The sequence below is a fragment of the Gopherus flavomarginatus genome, chromosome 13 (assembly GCF_025201925.1).
Source record: "Gopherus flavomarginatus isolate rGopFla2 chromosome 13, rGopFla2.mat.asm, whole genome shotgun sequence".
In the NCBI taxonomy this organism is placed as follows: Eukaryota; Metazoa; Chordata; order Testudines; family Testudinidae; genus Gopherus; species Gopherus flavomarginatus.
This window is the reverse complement of record NC_066629.1, coordinates 23,161,046-23,177,677: the sequence shown is the minus strand read 5'-3', so window position 1 is coordinate 23,177,677 and position 16,632 is coordinate 23,161,046. Positions and strand designations below refer to the sequence as shown.

Sequence of the window (16,632 nt, the reverse complement as noted above, 5' to 3'; positions counted from 1 at the left end):
GGGCCAAGTGAGGCCTACTTAAAGTTGGTGGTTGTTAGTTGAAAGGCACTAGCCAAACATTGGTTAACATCAGTTTTTAGCAGATCCATTGCAGATTGCTATTGTCTGGCTTGGGTTGGTCTGGTTGCTTGACAGCCTGACCCCATCCTACTGTGATGTGGCAGGAACAAGGCTGTAAAGTGCAGGTAAATGGGAAGCCCTGTCCTGCCCTCCGACTGGTAGACAGGCTCTGGTGGTGATCAGTTCCCCTGGAGGTGCTGTCCTGTTTCTAATCCTGGAATAACCTTCCCTGCTCCAAGATGACCCCGCTAACGGGGGCACCTGCTGCTCTCCCAGGACAGCTGTAATCGCCTTAACCAGTGTATTATGGAGCTCGTCTTACTGGGGCGCTGCCTCCTGTTACTGAGGGTGCAGAAAAGATGGCCTCTGCCAGCTGCATCTGGGGCCATGGAAAGTTTTGGTTTGTGCTGACACTTGCCTGCCTGGCAAACTGACAGGGAGCTTGGAAGAGCTAAGAGTCCAGCCCAGCTTCACAGCAGCCCAGATCCCTGGCTCTGGGACAGCCAACCCGGCATGCTGCTATGGAGCTGGGGCTCCTGTCTTGCTAGGTGGAAAATGGTCATTCTGGCTTGTGGAGGACTTCGAAATTTGGGGGGTTAATTTTGAAATGTCAGGATCCTCCATGGAGCAGGATTACTGTTCTCTGCCCAGCTCTGACGGGCCTTCGTAGGCTGAGGGACTGTCAGCGGGTGCATCAGCACCGCGTCAGTTAAAGCAGGGCAAACCCCTGTGTGGGAAGCTCTTATTTCAGTTTAAGGGGGGGCATTTTGGTTTTGTTTAAACATGGTCTGAATTGACTTCAGGTAAACTGCAGGAATCCTGCTTTAAACCCTAATAAGTGTCCATGTGCTCTTCGGCACTGGATTAACTAAATGGTTTAAAATCATAACTTCAGTTGAATTGGTGTAACTCTGCCCTTCTGCTCAGGGCCAGCCTGTATCAGGGCTTGGATGGGAGACCTCTAGGAAACCACTGTGATTTGGATACTCATCCCACAAAGCAAGTGCCCCACCTGCAGGCTCCCTCTTTTGGATAATGCATTTGTGCTCATTAAAACATCCCATGGTGCCATTTTTCCTCCCTGCAGTTTCTACTCGATACAGGATTTTTCTTCACTTCCTGTCTTAAACTAGTAAGGTGTTGCAGGACCCTGCTGAGCCTGTAGCGCTGGCATGCTCGGTGGGGGATTTTCCCAGTAGCTCTGCCATTGGCTGCAATTAGGGGTTTGCCGGTGGCAATAATTGGGGCAGGATTCTTGCTGTCTCATTGGAGAGGCCTGAATTAAGGGACCCTGGCAGGAGCCAGGGAGTTGGTTTCATGAAGCAGGTGCACAGAAGTCAGGTATCTTGCTCTGCTTATGACTCGGGGAGACAATTACTATGTGTAGGCTCAATGGACCATCCTCCAGCAACACAGTGGGATTGTGGCCTCAGCAGCCACTGTGCTGTGGTGGCCGCTGCCTTTCCCGTTCCCTGCTAGTGTAGTTCAGCAAAGCAAAAGCCACTGGAGCTCCAGGTTATTTCAGTGGAGAAATCACTTTACATTAAACCCCCAGCCATCTGCTCACTTTCTAATTACAAACCCAGTAAGAGCATAGTTCACAGTTGTGTCCTGACAGCAGGCGGTGGTGGAGGGCAGCACCCAAAGGGATGCTCTTTATTCCGAGTGTAGAAGCTTACACTGGTTTCTTTTCCTTCACATACTAAGGCTATGCCCATGCTATGGAGATTATACCAGCATCACCCCATAACACAGAAACAGCCTATGTTACTGGAAGGAGTTGGCTTATATAGGAACACCACCTCTCTGACCAGCTAGCCATGTCAATGGAAGTGCTCTTCCAGCCACATAGCTGTGTCTACGCTGGGGTTTTGTCAGCCTAGCTGTGCCGGTCAGGCTTGGTTTCTTCACACCTCTGCCTGATGTACTTATGCCAATGTAACTTTTGAGTATAGACCAGGCCTAAGTAAAAGTGGGGAGGTGGGAAGGAGAGTGAGTGTCTGTTGGACAAAACTTTCCCAGGTGGAGGTGGGCAGGGAAGACAGCCCCTGTGGAAATAGTTCATACTGTCATGATCAAAATCCTTCAGTGGTTTGGAGGCCTGTGTCAAATGGGTTTCTCAGTCTGGTTCCCTACTGACAGAGATCCGCACTGTGTGTGTGCACCCACCTTCACAACTAGCATGTAGCCTCTGCAGAGGGGACAAAGGTGTGAATGGGCCCTGGACACTGTCCTACAGAGGTGGAGTTGCAAGGCTGGGGTGAAGCATGCTGCCAGGAGGCATGGGGGAAGCCTACCCTGCCCATGCTGTAAATGTGGCTTGGATGGCCCGAGGATTTCCAGGTTGCGGAGCTGGCTCTTAATTTCCTTGAGTGCTCACTCGTGGCTGTTGAGAGCAGAACAGCGCCTCCACAGAGGTTCAACTCTCACATCCAGGCTGAGAGGGGACTGGACAGGGAGGCATCTGTGCATGCCCCAGAGGTCAAAGGCTTTCAGCTAGATGTGTCCCATTTTGTGTCTCATGCTTGGCGTAACCTGGTTCTGATCAGCTGTACCAAGGATGCCTTCGCAGCAAGAGCATTCCAGGCAACAGAGCCTAGCCAGCACCTTGTAGAACCAAATCTGTGCCAAAAGCTGCAGTGAACTGGTATATCTCCAGCTCCATTCCATGGCACTACACAGGTCAAGGAACCTGGGTCTCCACAGGTGGATATATGGGCAGTGCCTCACCTGTCCCTGGCATAGACCAATAGAACGTAAGGTCAGGAAATATTGTAGGGCTCAGTTGGAAACTTTACTGGTGCTCCTCTGTGGGATTGTGGCCTCTGGGGTCTTTAATTGCTGCAGCCACAGCAGAAGCTGTAAAAAGGTAATCGTTTTGCCAGAGGATTATCTGCAGGGAAGAGAGAATGGGGATTAAAGGAAGCCTCTTCCTCCAGTCCACCCCCTCTCCCCCGCCAAGCCCTCCCCTTGCTACCGGACCTGTAAGGTGCCTCTGTCCTGAGCAGATAAAAGCGAAGTTCCCCTCCTCCATGGGAAGGCTGGATTGGAACGGAACCAGACCCTGCTGGCAGCTAGGTCAGCCCAGCCAGCATCCCCTGGCAAGGGGGAGATGGAAAAGCAAATACTTGGGGTCTTTTAAAAGCTGGAGTCCGAGGTCAGTGGGCGAAGGACTGGAACCTTAGAAGAACGAAGGAAGGCAGGGCAGCGTGTGGAGAGGGCACTGGACTGGGCCTGCGATGAGCACCATGGAGCTGGGATTCCTCGTCTTAGTCACGCTGGCTGGGTTTGGCTCTGGTGAGGAGGAGGAAGGTAAGTAACGGAGCAGGAGGCGTTTGCTACACACAGTATGCTGCCCGAGAGCCACTAGGGAAGGAGCTAGCTGTGTTGGGATCCAGCCAGTCCTGGTCGATGTCCCTGCGGGGAAGAGCTGCTTTGCTATGGTCGTAGGGCAGCAGCTCTGCAATCTGAGCGGAGTCGCCGGCCCAGAGACTGAGCTAGTCCTGATGGGATCCACCAAGGAAAGGGGGTGGTAGCTGCTTGTGCTTTCTCAGACATCCTCCTTTTGCTGCAGGGCCATAGGCTGGCAATGCTCTAAGCAGATCCCACCCTTTGAGTCACAGCCCATGCAGCAGGGCACTGTGGGAGGTCACCCCTTCTCCCATGCCACAGAGCTGATGGTGGCATCACACTGTAACCGGACCCACCCCAGTCTTTGCTCAGAGCTGGGAAAGATCCTCCATTCCTGTCCTGACATGTTGCCTTGTCAGTCCCAGACTCAGCATAGGTTTTGTCTGGCAAGGCTGGAAGCCTTGAGTGATCCCTGCCTCTCGGAGGCAGAGGAGCTCTGTGGTCTTATCTGTTTCGCTTCCCCATCAATGGAGAGGGCAGGAGTTGGTCCATCTTGTCTTCCCTGGCATGCTCTGAGCTGGGTGGGAGGTTCTGGTGCTGATCTGGACCTGCTGATGTTGGCAGTCTCGTCAGGGCCCTGATAACTCCCACCCTTCACTGCTTCCAGACCCTTGCAGCATTCTCAGGGTGCAACTTTGCCAGTCCCACTTTGGGTCCCTCCTGCATCCAGGAAATGCAGGTGTCACCTGCAGTGAGAGTCCCTTGTTGGCAGCGTCAGAGAAAAGCCATTGGGAACGCCATGGCAGGGTTGAGACCTGTTGGCAGGATCAGTTTGAGCTGCTGCTGCTGTCTGGGCTGCACCTCTGCAGAGGATAAAGAGAGGGGCGTCAGATCTCAGGCCTGTCAATCAGATGTGCCATAAATGCCATGGGAGCCAGGGCTCCTGGGTTCTATCCCCAGCTCTGCCAATGACTCCTTGTACCTTGGGCAAATCATTCCCTTTGTCTGTGCGTCTGTCTCTTCACTGCCTCCAATACCTGCTTAAGAACATAAGAACGACCATATTGGGTCAGACCAAAGGTCCATCCAGCCCAGTATCAGTCTACTGACAGTGGCCAATGCCAGGTGCCACAGAGGGAGTGAACCTAACAGGTAACGATCAAGTGATCTCTCTCCTGCCATCCATCTCCACCCTCTGACAGATGCCAGGGACACCATTCTTTACCCTTCCTAGTTAATAGCCATTTATGGACTTAACCTCCATGAATTTATCCAGTTCTCTTTTAAACCCTGTTATAGTCCAGCCTTCACAACCTCCTCAGACAAGGGGTTACACAGGTTGACTGTGTGTTTTGTGAAGAAGAACTTCCTTTTATTTGTTGTAAACCTGCTGCCCATTAATTTCATTTAGTGGCCCCTAGTTCTTATATTATGGGAACAAGTAAATATCTTTTCCTTATTCATTTTCTCCACGTCACTCATGATTTTATGTATCAGAGGGTAGCTGTGTTAGTCTGGATCTGTAAAAGCAGCAAAGAATCCTGTGGCACCTTATAGACTAACAGACGTTTTGGGGCATGAGCTTTCGTGGGTGAATACCCACTTCCTCAGATGCATGATTTTATATACCTCTATCATATCCCCCCCCTTAGTCTCCTCTTTTCCAAGGTGAAAAATCCTAGCCTCTTTAATCTCTTCTCATATGGACCTGTTCTAAACCCCTAATCCTTTTAGTTGCCCTGTGCTCCTCAGGAGGCCCCTTAGCATCTGTAAAGGTCTGTGAGGCTGTGAAGGGCCACAGGAATGCAGAACGCTACTTGAGGCCCTTACAAAGGCCTGGGGCTGACCCTGCTGCAGTGACAGCTAGCAGGGTCCTGCTTGATCTCCCAACCGACTTCCCTGGGGCTGGTGGAAGTCACGGCTCTGGCTGGAGCTCGGGCACTGGAGCCTAGCCAAGTCACACTGGTATTCTTAGCACGCTCACTCGAACCTGGCTGACATGAGTCCATCTACCCGGCTGGGAGGCTTGCACCAGCTGCAGTGTAGACACACCCTGGCAGGCTCAGTGCTGCTGCTGAGCCTTGGGAGAGCCTGGCCCAGCTGGGAAAGAGAATGGGTGTGGGGGGGGCAGAATTGTGGAGGTGCCCCAGAATCTGGGAGAAGAGAGAGGCCCAAGCCCATCTCTCCCTGTTCTGCCTTGATCTGTCCCTCCAGGAAGCTTGGACACATACTGGTCTGGCACGGCCCCCATCTGCATGGGGGGCTGCAGAGGGAAACACAAGGAGCTGAAGAGGAGCCAGTGTGGGAATGGCAGCTGCTGCTGGCTGGGATACAAATCCTTCTGTCGAGGTATAGGAGTGCCGGGGGAGAGCAAAGGAGAGGCTGAGCTTGGTGGGAGAGGGACTGTGCAGACTCAAACATGCCTGAATTGATGGGGGTGTGGATGGGTGGGTGGCTGGCTGTGAGCGAGGAGGGCAGACAGAGACCTTCAACTACAGCAGCCACTGTCCCAAGTTCCCCTGAGGCAGGGGATTTTCATGTGTGGGAGGCTGTCTCCAGGAACAGCCGCTGGTGCATTTGGTTTGACAAATAGAAATTTGGCTGAAAACATGATTTTTTTGTGTGTGTCTCTGGAACAATCTGCAAATTTCAGTTGAATTCAATGAATAGCTTCCACGGGGAAAAATCTAGATTTGTTTGAAGTTGAAATGCTTTGTTTGTTTGTTTTGTTTTTGTTTCAACGTGGCATGTTGTTCTCATATTTCGCCAATTTAAAAAAAATTGTAAAGGGGAGGTGGATAGAAATGTCAAATAGTGAATTGAAATGAAAAAATTGCATGTCAAGTTAACCCAAAACATTTTGGTTGATTTTAAATGAATTGTTTTATTATTTGATGAGATATTTTAAAAAAATACAATGGTTTTGGTTCAGTTCAAACCTGTTTGTTGTATGTGTGTATATATATTTTTGTGTTTGTAGTTTTTATATACATACAACATATACATACATCTCTCTTTATATATGACCCCAAAAGCCCTTCTTCTCTCCATCAAAAGCTGTCTTTGGCCTGGAGGATTTTGGGGGCATCTGGGGAGCGAGAAGTATGGGGCATTTCCTGAGGGGCCCCTTGACAAGGAATTACAGCAGCTGTTGGCGTCATGAGGTGTTGACAAGGTTAATGCATCAGCCCCCCAGCCTGCCCCAGGACACAGATTTGTTGCAACATTTCAGTATCCTCGGCCTCCTGGCATCCAGGAGATGGACCAATGGAGCCTCTCTGGGATCTGGAGCATCTACCTACAGCCCCTGGCATCCTAGCATCCATTTAGGTTGCATGTCACATACCCAGAGCAGTTTACCAGCATTGGTAGCAGTCATCCAGGCTGTGGCAGATACCCTGGCCATCACGGATCCCAGGAGCGATTTACCCTTGTCATCCATAATGTATGCTGTTGCCATCTCTTCGGGATCCAGCGTGCTTCCCCCCGCCCCTGGGATCTGGTTTGTTCCCTTGGCATCCTTCTGAGGCTGTTGAATTATGCCAGCAGCCCTTGGCACCCAATGATGCCAAGCATGTACCTATGACATGCTGCTCCCCTTTTGTCTCTGGGGTGGTGGCAATACCTTCACACTTCCAACCTGCACTGTCCCCCGGGACCTTTCTCTTCTCAGTGAACTGTGGGCGGCCAGAGGCGGACTTCAATTCCATGGTCTATGGCAACGACTGGTGGGTGGGCTCTGTGGTGCGCTACGGCTGCCGGCCCGGCTTCCTGCTGGTGGGGAACCCAGCCAGAGCTTGCCAGTCTGATGGTCACTGGACACCTAAACCTACCTGCCTCCGTGAGTACTGTGCCATGCAGCACTGATGGGCAGTAAAGCAGGTAGGATTGGGAGGAGCTAATGTTCCACCCCAGAGGTGGCTGCATCCCAGTGGTGGCTGGAGTGCCCCTTATTTGCCAGTTCTCCACATGGGAGTCGGTGTAGTCCACAGATCTGGCTGCACTGGGTGAGCTCTGTTCAGACATCCCTGATGTGTGGCAGGGAGGGGGCTAATGGAGGAAATACGTCTGCTCCCCTACCCCTCTGCAGTCAGGAGCAGGGGGACAGTGGAGTGTTGCTCTCCTATGTCAGCCTGGGGCTGCACCATCAACTTTTACTGTGCTCCCTTGGGGGTGTTATAAGCTCTGGAGAATGTGCTGGGTCTGCCCGGCTTGGGGACCTGTGAGCTAAAAGGCTGCAGGGCAGGTTATTGGAACCCGGGGTGCTGCTGTCATTGGCAGCCTGATGCCTCATCACCCCCACTGCTCTGATAACCATGCCCAGCTGCATGCTAATAACTCCCAGGCTCTATTCTCAGGGCCAACCTGCAGCCCCGGGGTAACTGCTGCTGTCTGTCCCCATCAGGGATATGCCTCCAGGGCCGGATTGAGATTAATGAGCGGGACATCGACGGCAGCTGCTCCTCCACCTGCACGGACAAGGCTCACCTCAGGGCCTTCCTCAACCACGGCTGCATCAAGATCTCCAACTGCGTCACTAAGCAGTGGAGCTGGACCCGCTGGTTCGTGCGCTGTGACTTCTGCGAGTGTGATTGCTATGTCCCCTGCTGTAAGTGACTCCTCCTCATCCAGCAGTCAGAGGGAGCCGCCTCCCCGGCCAACCTGGTGGGACTTCCCTGCTGCTCCCATCCTACTGCAACACAATCGCTGCCCTGGGCTGGGTGGAATGTATTGGACCTGCTCTCCTGTGCATGTGTGATCATGTCACCCCCTAGTGGCTACTCCTTATAGAGTAAAAGCCTTAATGTGCTGCTCCTGATAGAGATTCTCCTTCAGCTGTAGCAGTCAACCCTGGTGTTCTTTGGTCCTAAAGGTCCTGGGTTTTATGCCTGACACTGCACGTGTGTGGTTTGGCTGGTCTACTTGTGACCACAGGATTAGTCAAGTTTCTTTCTTCACCTCTTGTCCTAAACTCTGGTGCATTGTTGGTGCAGGCTATCGGTTGCCAAGTTCCACCCCAGAGAGGCATGCCTTTTCAAGAGCGCCCCTGAGGGCAGTATCTAAGTAATCTGATCCCAGTATGAAAAAAGCTACTGTCTGCCCAGTTTGTGTCTTGTGTAATGCAGAATGACTCTGCTGGCTGCACTGGCGTTACTCCCGATTGGCACCAGCTGAGCCAAGAGCTGGGAAATTGGTGACTTGGTTTTGCAGTTGGCTCCACAGTCAGAGCAGGAAAGTGAATTTCGCTCTGCTGCTCTTCGCTGGCCCATGGAGCAGAGGGGAGGCAAGGAGCAGAAGCTAGTCACATGCCAGTCCAGATGTGCTTCCATGGCACTTTTGACTTGACATGGGGCACGTGGGACGGTGAGGGTCAAGATAATCTAACATGAAACAGATGCCCATTGTCTGAATGTGTTCTCGTTACAGCTTCCTCCGGGTAGAGATCTGGGGCGGATGGATTCGTGGGGAGTTGTTCTGCTGTGAAGGGGAGCTCCGTCCCCGAGGGGCAACAGCCAGCCTGATGCTCACGGCGCAATAGGCTACCATACTGTGCCTCTCTCCCCATCAGGCCAGATTCCTCCATTCGCCTGTTCATATCACGCTCTTGGCAATGTGCTCATGGGAGTGCATGGTTGTGTCTGTCTCCTGGGCTGGAACCATTTGCCAGCCTGTCTTGTAGTGCAGCATCTGCAGAGGAAAGGATTGCCTCCCCCATAACTTAACCCTTTGCACTCTGCTTTGTTCTGAACAAGCGCATGGGTATATACAGTCATCTCCCTACTCTGCAGCGGGTTACAGTGTGGGAGAAAGGGACCAGTGTTCCAAGAACAGGAATGGGAGCCAAGGACTCCAGACTTGTATTCCCTCCTCTGAGACCTTAGGCAAAGGATGACACCGATCTCTGCCTCAGTTTCCCATCTGCTTAATGGGGATGAATAATATCCCCCGCTGAGTGTAGGGGCATGTGGGGGTTCACTGTCTGTAACATCCTTTGAATGAAGAGCATCATTATCTCAGGACCACCGATTGTTGCAGCCTCCCCTGGTGCCTCTGGCCAGACCAGGAGTCTGCGTGAGCAGGTTCCATTGGCAGCAGGTGCAGTGAACCAAACCACTTGGCCAAAAGGGACTGCCCCTCCCTCCCACCTGCATGCCTGCCCTGGCGAGTCCCAGTCCCTCTCACGGCAGAGGGGAAGAAGCGGGGAGCAGAGGCCTTCAGCTTAAAGGAGCTTTAGTCAGGGGCCAACTGTAGAAAAAGGTGAATTGTTCTGCAAGTGCCCCCTTTAGCAGGGGGAATGCACCACCCATAGTGAGAGGGGAGAGGGAGCAGCTGTTCTAGGTGGGGGAGAGGGTTGGTCCTGCCCTAATGTGGGATTAGGGCACCTGTTTCCTCTTCTGACACAGGGCAATGGAAGGCAGTTGAAGGGAATCCCCTTCCTTGCCTGCTTTGCTGTGGTGTCATGCTACTCCTTGGCACCCAGCAACCTCTGTCAAATGCTCTCCCTCACCTAGCAAGTGGGCAGGGTCTGTGGGACACAAAAGGATCAGCCAGTGGAGTTTTCCCTCCTGGCCACATGTGAGGTAGGCATGGGGAAGGTGAGGATTAAATGCTGTGTATGGCAAATGCTGCTTCTGCCCTAGGGGCTTTGTCTCTGACCACTGGCTCCAAGCCTGTGACCATCGCGCCAATAAATCTGTCCAGAGGTGATTAGTGTTTCAGTGATGTTGTTCAAGGCGTCTCCTTACCCTGTGGCTTCCGTCCACACTCCACCCCTTTAAGTCCCTGTGTTCAGAAGCCCCATCTCTCCTCCAGTGCTGGGGGCAGAGCTGGTTGGGAAGTGGGATTTTGTTCCCATGAAACAAACCAATGAAAAAAATGATAGATTTTGTTTTTGGGTTTTGGCAAGTGCCAGTACCAAAAAAATGGGGACAAATTTTTTTTTTTTAGGTCATGGCCAAAACTTTTTGGGTGCCAAAAAGTGAATGTGTTTTTTGTTTTTTGGTTTTTTTTTTTTAGTGAAACACTGAAAAAAGATCATTGGACGTGAATGTTTCCCCTGGAAATGACACTGTTAAAAACACTGTATTCATTTTTATGAAAAAGTTTCCACTGAAAACATTTGACCAGTTCTAATGTGAGCCGTGCTGGCCAGGGAGCAGTCTGCATTCTGACCAAGGTGGCAGTTCTCAGTTTGGCCAGTAGCGTGCAGCACCAAATGAGGATAACCAGCGTCCTCTCCCCTGGCTGTTGCCTGCTGTTCGTCCAGGTATTTCCCGAGCACTGTGTTTACTGTGAATTGAATTTGTGAACCTAACAGGACCAAAGCCAGGAGCTTGAGTTCACGGCTAGGGTATTGGGTGCAGGTTCACAGGCTTTCAGGGAGTGGTAGCGCCTTGCATCCAGGAGGTGACATACACAGACAGTGCTAGTCCTTCTTAGGTGTTGCTACCCACCAGCTGTCTGTCCTCCCCAGCTCATGTGTTCACCACTCTCCTGTAGGTTCTAGAGTCTGAGCTCCTCATTGCTACAGCTGGTGGAGGCATGAGGCTGATTGATGGAGATGGTTAATGCTCTGTACCCACACTGCTAGCTCAGCTGATTTCAGCTTTGGGCAGGCTGATGGGTGAACTCAGCCAGTAAAGGCAGCTAAGGCAGTTGCTATGGCCAACGAGTCACTGAGGGTGCCAACAGGAGAGAAGTCCGGCTGGTGACTGGGCTCACACACGGAACAAGTCCCACATACCGTGCAAGGCTGTGCCTGTAGCCGCCAGTGCTCTTCTCTTGTTAAAGGGGAATCTCAGTTCCCCTCCTCTGTCCCTCCACAGATGAGGCTGGAAGCTGTTGTTTACCCAGAGCTTCCTGAGCCTGCTTCTCTACCACCTTCCATCTCCAGTGAATCCATGGGCTGCTCCTCTTTGCGGTCAACGTCAGCACCTTGAGGTCCTGTGCCAGCTACTGTTCCATCCTGATTCTCCAGCGGGCTGGGGTTGCTCCCACTGAGTGGATGGATGGTTTACATCCCAGCTAGGCAGCGGCAGGGGGTTATGCTGAACCCAGTTTCCCCTCTCCAAAGGTCAGTGCTTTATCCCATGGAAGTTGATGGCTGAGCCCCTGTTTGTTGCAAGGGGCAGTATGGGATTTAGCTATAAAGGCAGGCGTCCTTTTACATCCCTCTCTGCAGCAGCATTGCAAAGAGGGAAATTGGCCTCTCTTTAAGGAGATGGAGGCAACAGACCCTCCCCTGACTCTCCACAGCCACAGGCCCTACTGTGCACCAACTCTTCCATCCAAACAAATCTGCACATGCTGCTCAGCCCTGTGCATGCTGCACCTCAATTATGCCTGGGCTGCTGCCTGCGTAAAAGAAACGTACTGGTTCCAGCTGTGACCTTGGACCAGTCCCTCCCTGTCAGAGCTGGAGATCCCCCAGCTGTACGGGGGAGATGATCTACTTGGGGAAAAGAGGATTTAGATGGGCAAAAATATTCTCCTTGCAGCACCTTTGCTTAGAAACCCAGACCCTGTGAAATGCAGCCAGCTCTGGGGGAGCCAGTGCCTCCCCGAGTGTAGGGGGAGGAGGAAGCTAGGTCACTAGGGTAGGGATCTTTAACGCCCTTGCAGAGGGGAGAGTTTATAGCCTCCAGTAGCTGCACAGACCTCGGTGTATCCAGCGGGGAAGGGCAAAGGGTGGATGCTGCTGAATTTGACCCTGTGGGTTCCAGGGTTTTTCAGCCCTGTTGACTGTCCTCTCCAGCCAGAACGCAGGAGACCTGTGGTTCATTTAGCTCCCTATCCCAGCTCCAACCAAAGCCAACCGCTGGCACTTTAGAGACAGGTGCAAGAAAGCCCCAGGTCGATAGACGTACGATAACCTGCAAGGTCTCATCCCAATCCCTAATAGTTAGAGAGCAGCTTGTCCTGCGGAGTGTGAGGTGGGGCTCCCTACTAGACTCTGTTAACATTGAGTAGCCCCATTTAACTGGGAGGAAGGATGGATACTGGCTAGCACTGTAGCCTAGGCCTTAGGAGACCTGCGTTCAATTCCCTGCTTCACTACAGACTGACACTTCGCACAGGTCTCTTAATCCCTCTGTGCCTCAGTTTCCAATGTGGATAATAACTAGAATCCTTTTACCTTTGTTGTTCCCAAAGAGTGCTGCCCTATCTCATGGCAGGCCGAGGGGATTGAGGGGATCAATATGCTGAAGAGTGTGAGGTGCTCAGATACTAGTGGGCTAGAGACAGGTAAGGACCTACAAGAGAGAGCTGGAACTCAGGATGGTCATCCTGTGAGCAACAATCAGCTGCTGGCTATTGGGCTCCATGCAGGAGGCACTGGGGGAAGTTCTTGGGCCTGTGCAGTGCTGCTCGGGCCTGTGCAATGCTGCTCAGACCAGCCCATTATCCCTGTTGGAACTGCCGAGGACTCCAGCAGCAGCGTCCCAGCGGAACAGGTTGGCCAACCTCAGCTCCCTAGAAGCTGCCACCACCATGGGAGACGTAAAAACCAGCAGCTCTGTTCTTATCCTTGTTTGTCATGTGCAAATACTGAGGGGCGAGGGCAGGAGGGAACCAGTGTCATTCTGAAAATAGCTGTGATGAGGAGTCATTTTCACCCCAGTATCTCCTCCCCGTGCTGCCCCCACCTGCCCAGTCCTCTGCAGGAATGGGAGGGGGCTGGGAAGGATGGCAGGTTTTTCCAAGGCAATGGAGCTGAGCAGCAGTGGCTGGAGTTTGACTGCAAGTAACCTCACTGCAGCAGCGGCAGCAGCAGCATCCCATCCTCCCTGCCAGAGGAGGAGGCTGTGAGCATGCACAAGTGACAGGTAGAGAATTTAAAGCTACACACACACAGAGAGCTTGTCCTCTAGCTGCCTAACCTAGTTACTTCCAAGGCACTTTAGTATGTGCTCCCAGCCTAGCAACTGGGCAGATCTGCTCTGGGGCTGGAGCTCTGAACAGAGGAGCAGCTTGGGTAAGTGACCTGTGCTGGAGGCGGGGGAAGGGGAGCTAGTCCCCAGGAGGGAAAAGCAGCTCTCTGAACTGGTCGAGCTGGGAGGCCGGGCTGGCAAAGGAGGGCTCAGTCCTGGGGTTTTATTCTTATAGCAAATCACCTGAGAAGTGACTACATTGGAGGGGCCGAGGTGAGGGGAGAACATAACTACATGGGTCTGTGACTGCAGCATGGGGGCAGGGAGTATGCAGGGCTGGGGCTGAGCAAACCCCAGGCCTTCTGAGAATACACTGTGGCCTGGGGTGCAGCCTCTGGGGCTCAGGTGGTCCAGAGAACGCGATGTTGTGTCTGGACAGCATCTCAATGAGCCAAGGCCAGAGATAAGGCAGTGCTGGGTCTTGGCCCCAGTGACTAGTGGGAGTTAGAGATGCAGCGAGGGAGGGCGGGCGAGAGGGCTTGACAATGACCCTGTCATCCTGTGGGACTAGTTTAAGCAGGACTGGCCAAAGCCCAGATGTATGTGCTGTCCTGTGAACAGTCCTGGCCTTTCTCCCTAGGGGGTGGGAGTTGATGGGCCTCATCCATCTGTAACCTGGCATGAAACCTGTGCAGTCCCAGAGTGGGGAAAGAGTGAGACTGTTGCAAGGGGTATCCTGCCAGGAACGAAGGGGTGAGAGAAAGGGAATCCCCTGGGGTACCTAGATCTCTGTCTGGGGCTCAGCAGGAAAGAAATGGGCCAATCCCTCTCCCCAGATTGCACCAGTATCTTCTCCCTCAGCTCAGGGCATGGAGAGATGCCCATCTGCCAATGCAGTCCGTGCTTCGAGGATCCACTGAGCCTGATCCAGGGCCAGCCCTGCAGCCTATGGGCCCAAGCCAGAGTGAAGAGCTTCTTCCCCTGTGGTCCCCTTGCTGCAGGGAGAGACCAGATCAGCTCCGGAGCTGCGTAGTCAGTGTGAGGCTGGGGGCAGGGCTGTGGGGAGCAATTACGTGTGCTGTTTGTGCCCTAACATCCATCCAGGGCATAGACCTTACGCCAATCCCCCATCCCAACAGACCAGCAATAAGCTGAGTTTAGCGGGCAGGCGCTGTGGCCCTCATTGCTGCCCCTAGGTGAGCTGGGGCCAGCTAAGCAGTGGGTTGGGTTGATGGACAGGCCACTATTGCCTAAGCCCTTTGTAAAACATCCATCATCTGACCACATGAGCTATTTTATAGACTGCAGGCAGCACAAACACAACCCCCTGCCGCAGGGGCTTCTCATCCAGGCAGAGAATCACTCTGAGTTGCCTCGATTTCTTCTCTCCTTTCACTGCCAGTAGGAATAAATATTCAGCAGCTCGAGTGGACGGCAAAGGCTTTTAGCCACACAGGTTCCTCTCCATTCGCATTATGTTGGCTCCAGCAGGAAGCAGCCTCTTGCTCCCCACGGGAATCTTCCTAGAGCTTAGGGTAACCCTATCTCCACTCCAGCCCTGGAAATACAAAGGCAGAGGCAATGGATTATTCTCTCCAGCAGAGAGAGAGAGCGAGAGAGGCAAAGGGAATTGGAGGCACATGTGCTGTAAGGGTAATTAAAATATGTTTACAGCAAGATCACAGTGATTTTCCAGCACTACTAATGATTTAAAAACCTCTTAGGAGAGCTTCCGCGTTCTGTCCCAGTTTTCAGAGCCCTGATGGGGATAGTACAGACTATAGAAGGTCTTATGTGTTCTGCGACTGTGCAGTGTGTCCCTGATTCAGGACCTGACTCCAAGGTGCTACTGCAGTACAACTAGTAACAATTATTAAACATGATCATTTTATTATATAGGCACAAGGAATCACATGCTGCAATTGAATAGCACTAAACTGAGAGCCAGTGAAAGGAAATATCATTCCATTCTTCCATTCCCATTAGGTATTGTTCTCTTTCTGTTTGATTATACTCAACCTGTGGAACTCGCTGCTGCAGGAGGTCACAGAGGGCGAGGTTTTCAAAAGCACTGAAATGACCTAGGAGCACTGGTCCCAGAGAAAGTCCCTAGGACTTGTGCTCCTGAGTCATTTAGGTGCTTCCAAAAATCCCATCCCGAGTGAAATGCTGCAAGTAGAATTTATTCAGGGCTTGGCAAATTTTAATCACCATTTCAATAAAACGTAAGTGCCACACACACTAAACAGGGTGCACAGATCTTTTGCTTCATGACCAAACCTCAAGTACACAAGGGTCAGAAGGAACACACAGATTCTCACCTATGGTACCATACAGCATGGAGTTTTGTGCCATTCTCTGTTTCACCAGCTATTAACCATGGCTAGAGGCAGACGCCCGATGAGGTACATGGTTAACAGACCAGTGGATGTACTCCCTGACCCAGGATACAGTCTAATCCTAAGCTAGGTCCATGGGTCACCCACAACTCCAGTCCAACACCCACCAGGACAGGTTATCCCTTAGCCAGGATGGGGGAGAGAGTTCCTGTTGTCAGACCCTTCGGAGTGCAGCCACCGCGATAGGCTCACACCTCTGTGAACGGCCATGTCCCCTTACTTCCCATATGGCTGTACCAAAGCCACAGTGTCCAATGCAACGCTAGGCTCAAAGTTCAGCCTAGAGAGCTTCTTTCTTACAGCCAAGCCAGCAGGCAGGATCCTAACTAGGAGTTGTGGCCTCACTTCCCCAACAAAGAGACCAGACTGTCCCCCCTTCCGGGCAGGGGCTGTTTAGACCCCTCTGTCTGCACAGTGCCTAACACAAGGGGGCCCTGATCTCAGTAGGGCCTCTAGGTCCTACTGCCCTGCAAATTAATAACAGAGCTAGCGTTATGGCTCCTGACTCGCTCCGTTCCCACAAGCCGCAGCAAGTAATGGCTCTAAGGTGGGCTGAGTTTTGTGGGGTGGTGTCAGAATGTGTGTGAGTTCAGTGCTGGGGGAGCTCCACTCAGGAGCACAGCAGCGGGGACCCTCTTGTGAAATGGCCACAGCCTAAGGGACTGAATCCTCTGCTCATCCACACCACATGGGCGGCTGGGCAAGCAGCTCTGCCACCAGCTCACCTGTGCGTTTCAGTCCTGCCTCAAGGTATTATTAATCATTTGTATTGTGGTAGCAACCGAAGGCTCCAGCGAGGCTCAGAGCCCCATTGTGTTAGGTGCTGTATAGACAGAATGAGAGACAGTCCCTGGCCCAAAAACCGAAGTTTGGCAAGACGTGTTATTAGCCCAAGGGGAGTTCAGTTTCCGCAGCCTATTTGCTCCTGAGGCTGCCGGAAAGGGGGCTAA

The 16,632-nt window shown here is 52.4% G+C and overlaps 1 protein-coding gene across 1 annotated transcript; it reads left to right on the top strand.

Annotated features, from left to right (window-relative positions):
- The first annotated feature begins 5,031 nt into the window (after positions 1–5,031).
- Positions 5,032–10,112, top strand: LOC127033862 (sushi, von Willebrand factor type A, EGF and pentraxin domain-containing protein 1-like). The gene is made up of 3 exons (XM_050922151.1): positions 5,032–7,252; positions 7,817–8,020; positions 8,839–10,112. Exons 1-3 carry the CDS (start codon positions 6,859–6,861, stop codon positions 8,850–8,852), a joined length of 612 nt encoding a protein of 203 aa, XP_050778108.1. The 5' UTR covers positions 5,032–6,858; the 3' UTR covers positions 8,853–10,112.
- The last annotated feature ends 6,520 nt before the right edge of the window (positions 10,113–16,632 follow it).

Bases quoted from the DNA above. Each gene is read 5' to 3' on its own strand.
- LOC127033862 (XM_050922151.1), top strand. From the start codon at position 6,859: ATGCTGTTGCCATCTCTTCGGGATCCAGCGTGCTTCCCCCCGCCCCTG. The intron at 7,253-7,816 runs GTGAGTACTGTG...TGTCCCCATCAG, and splicing joins ACCTAAACCTACCTGCCTCC to GGATATGCCTCCAGGGCCGG.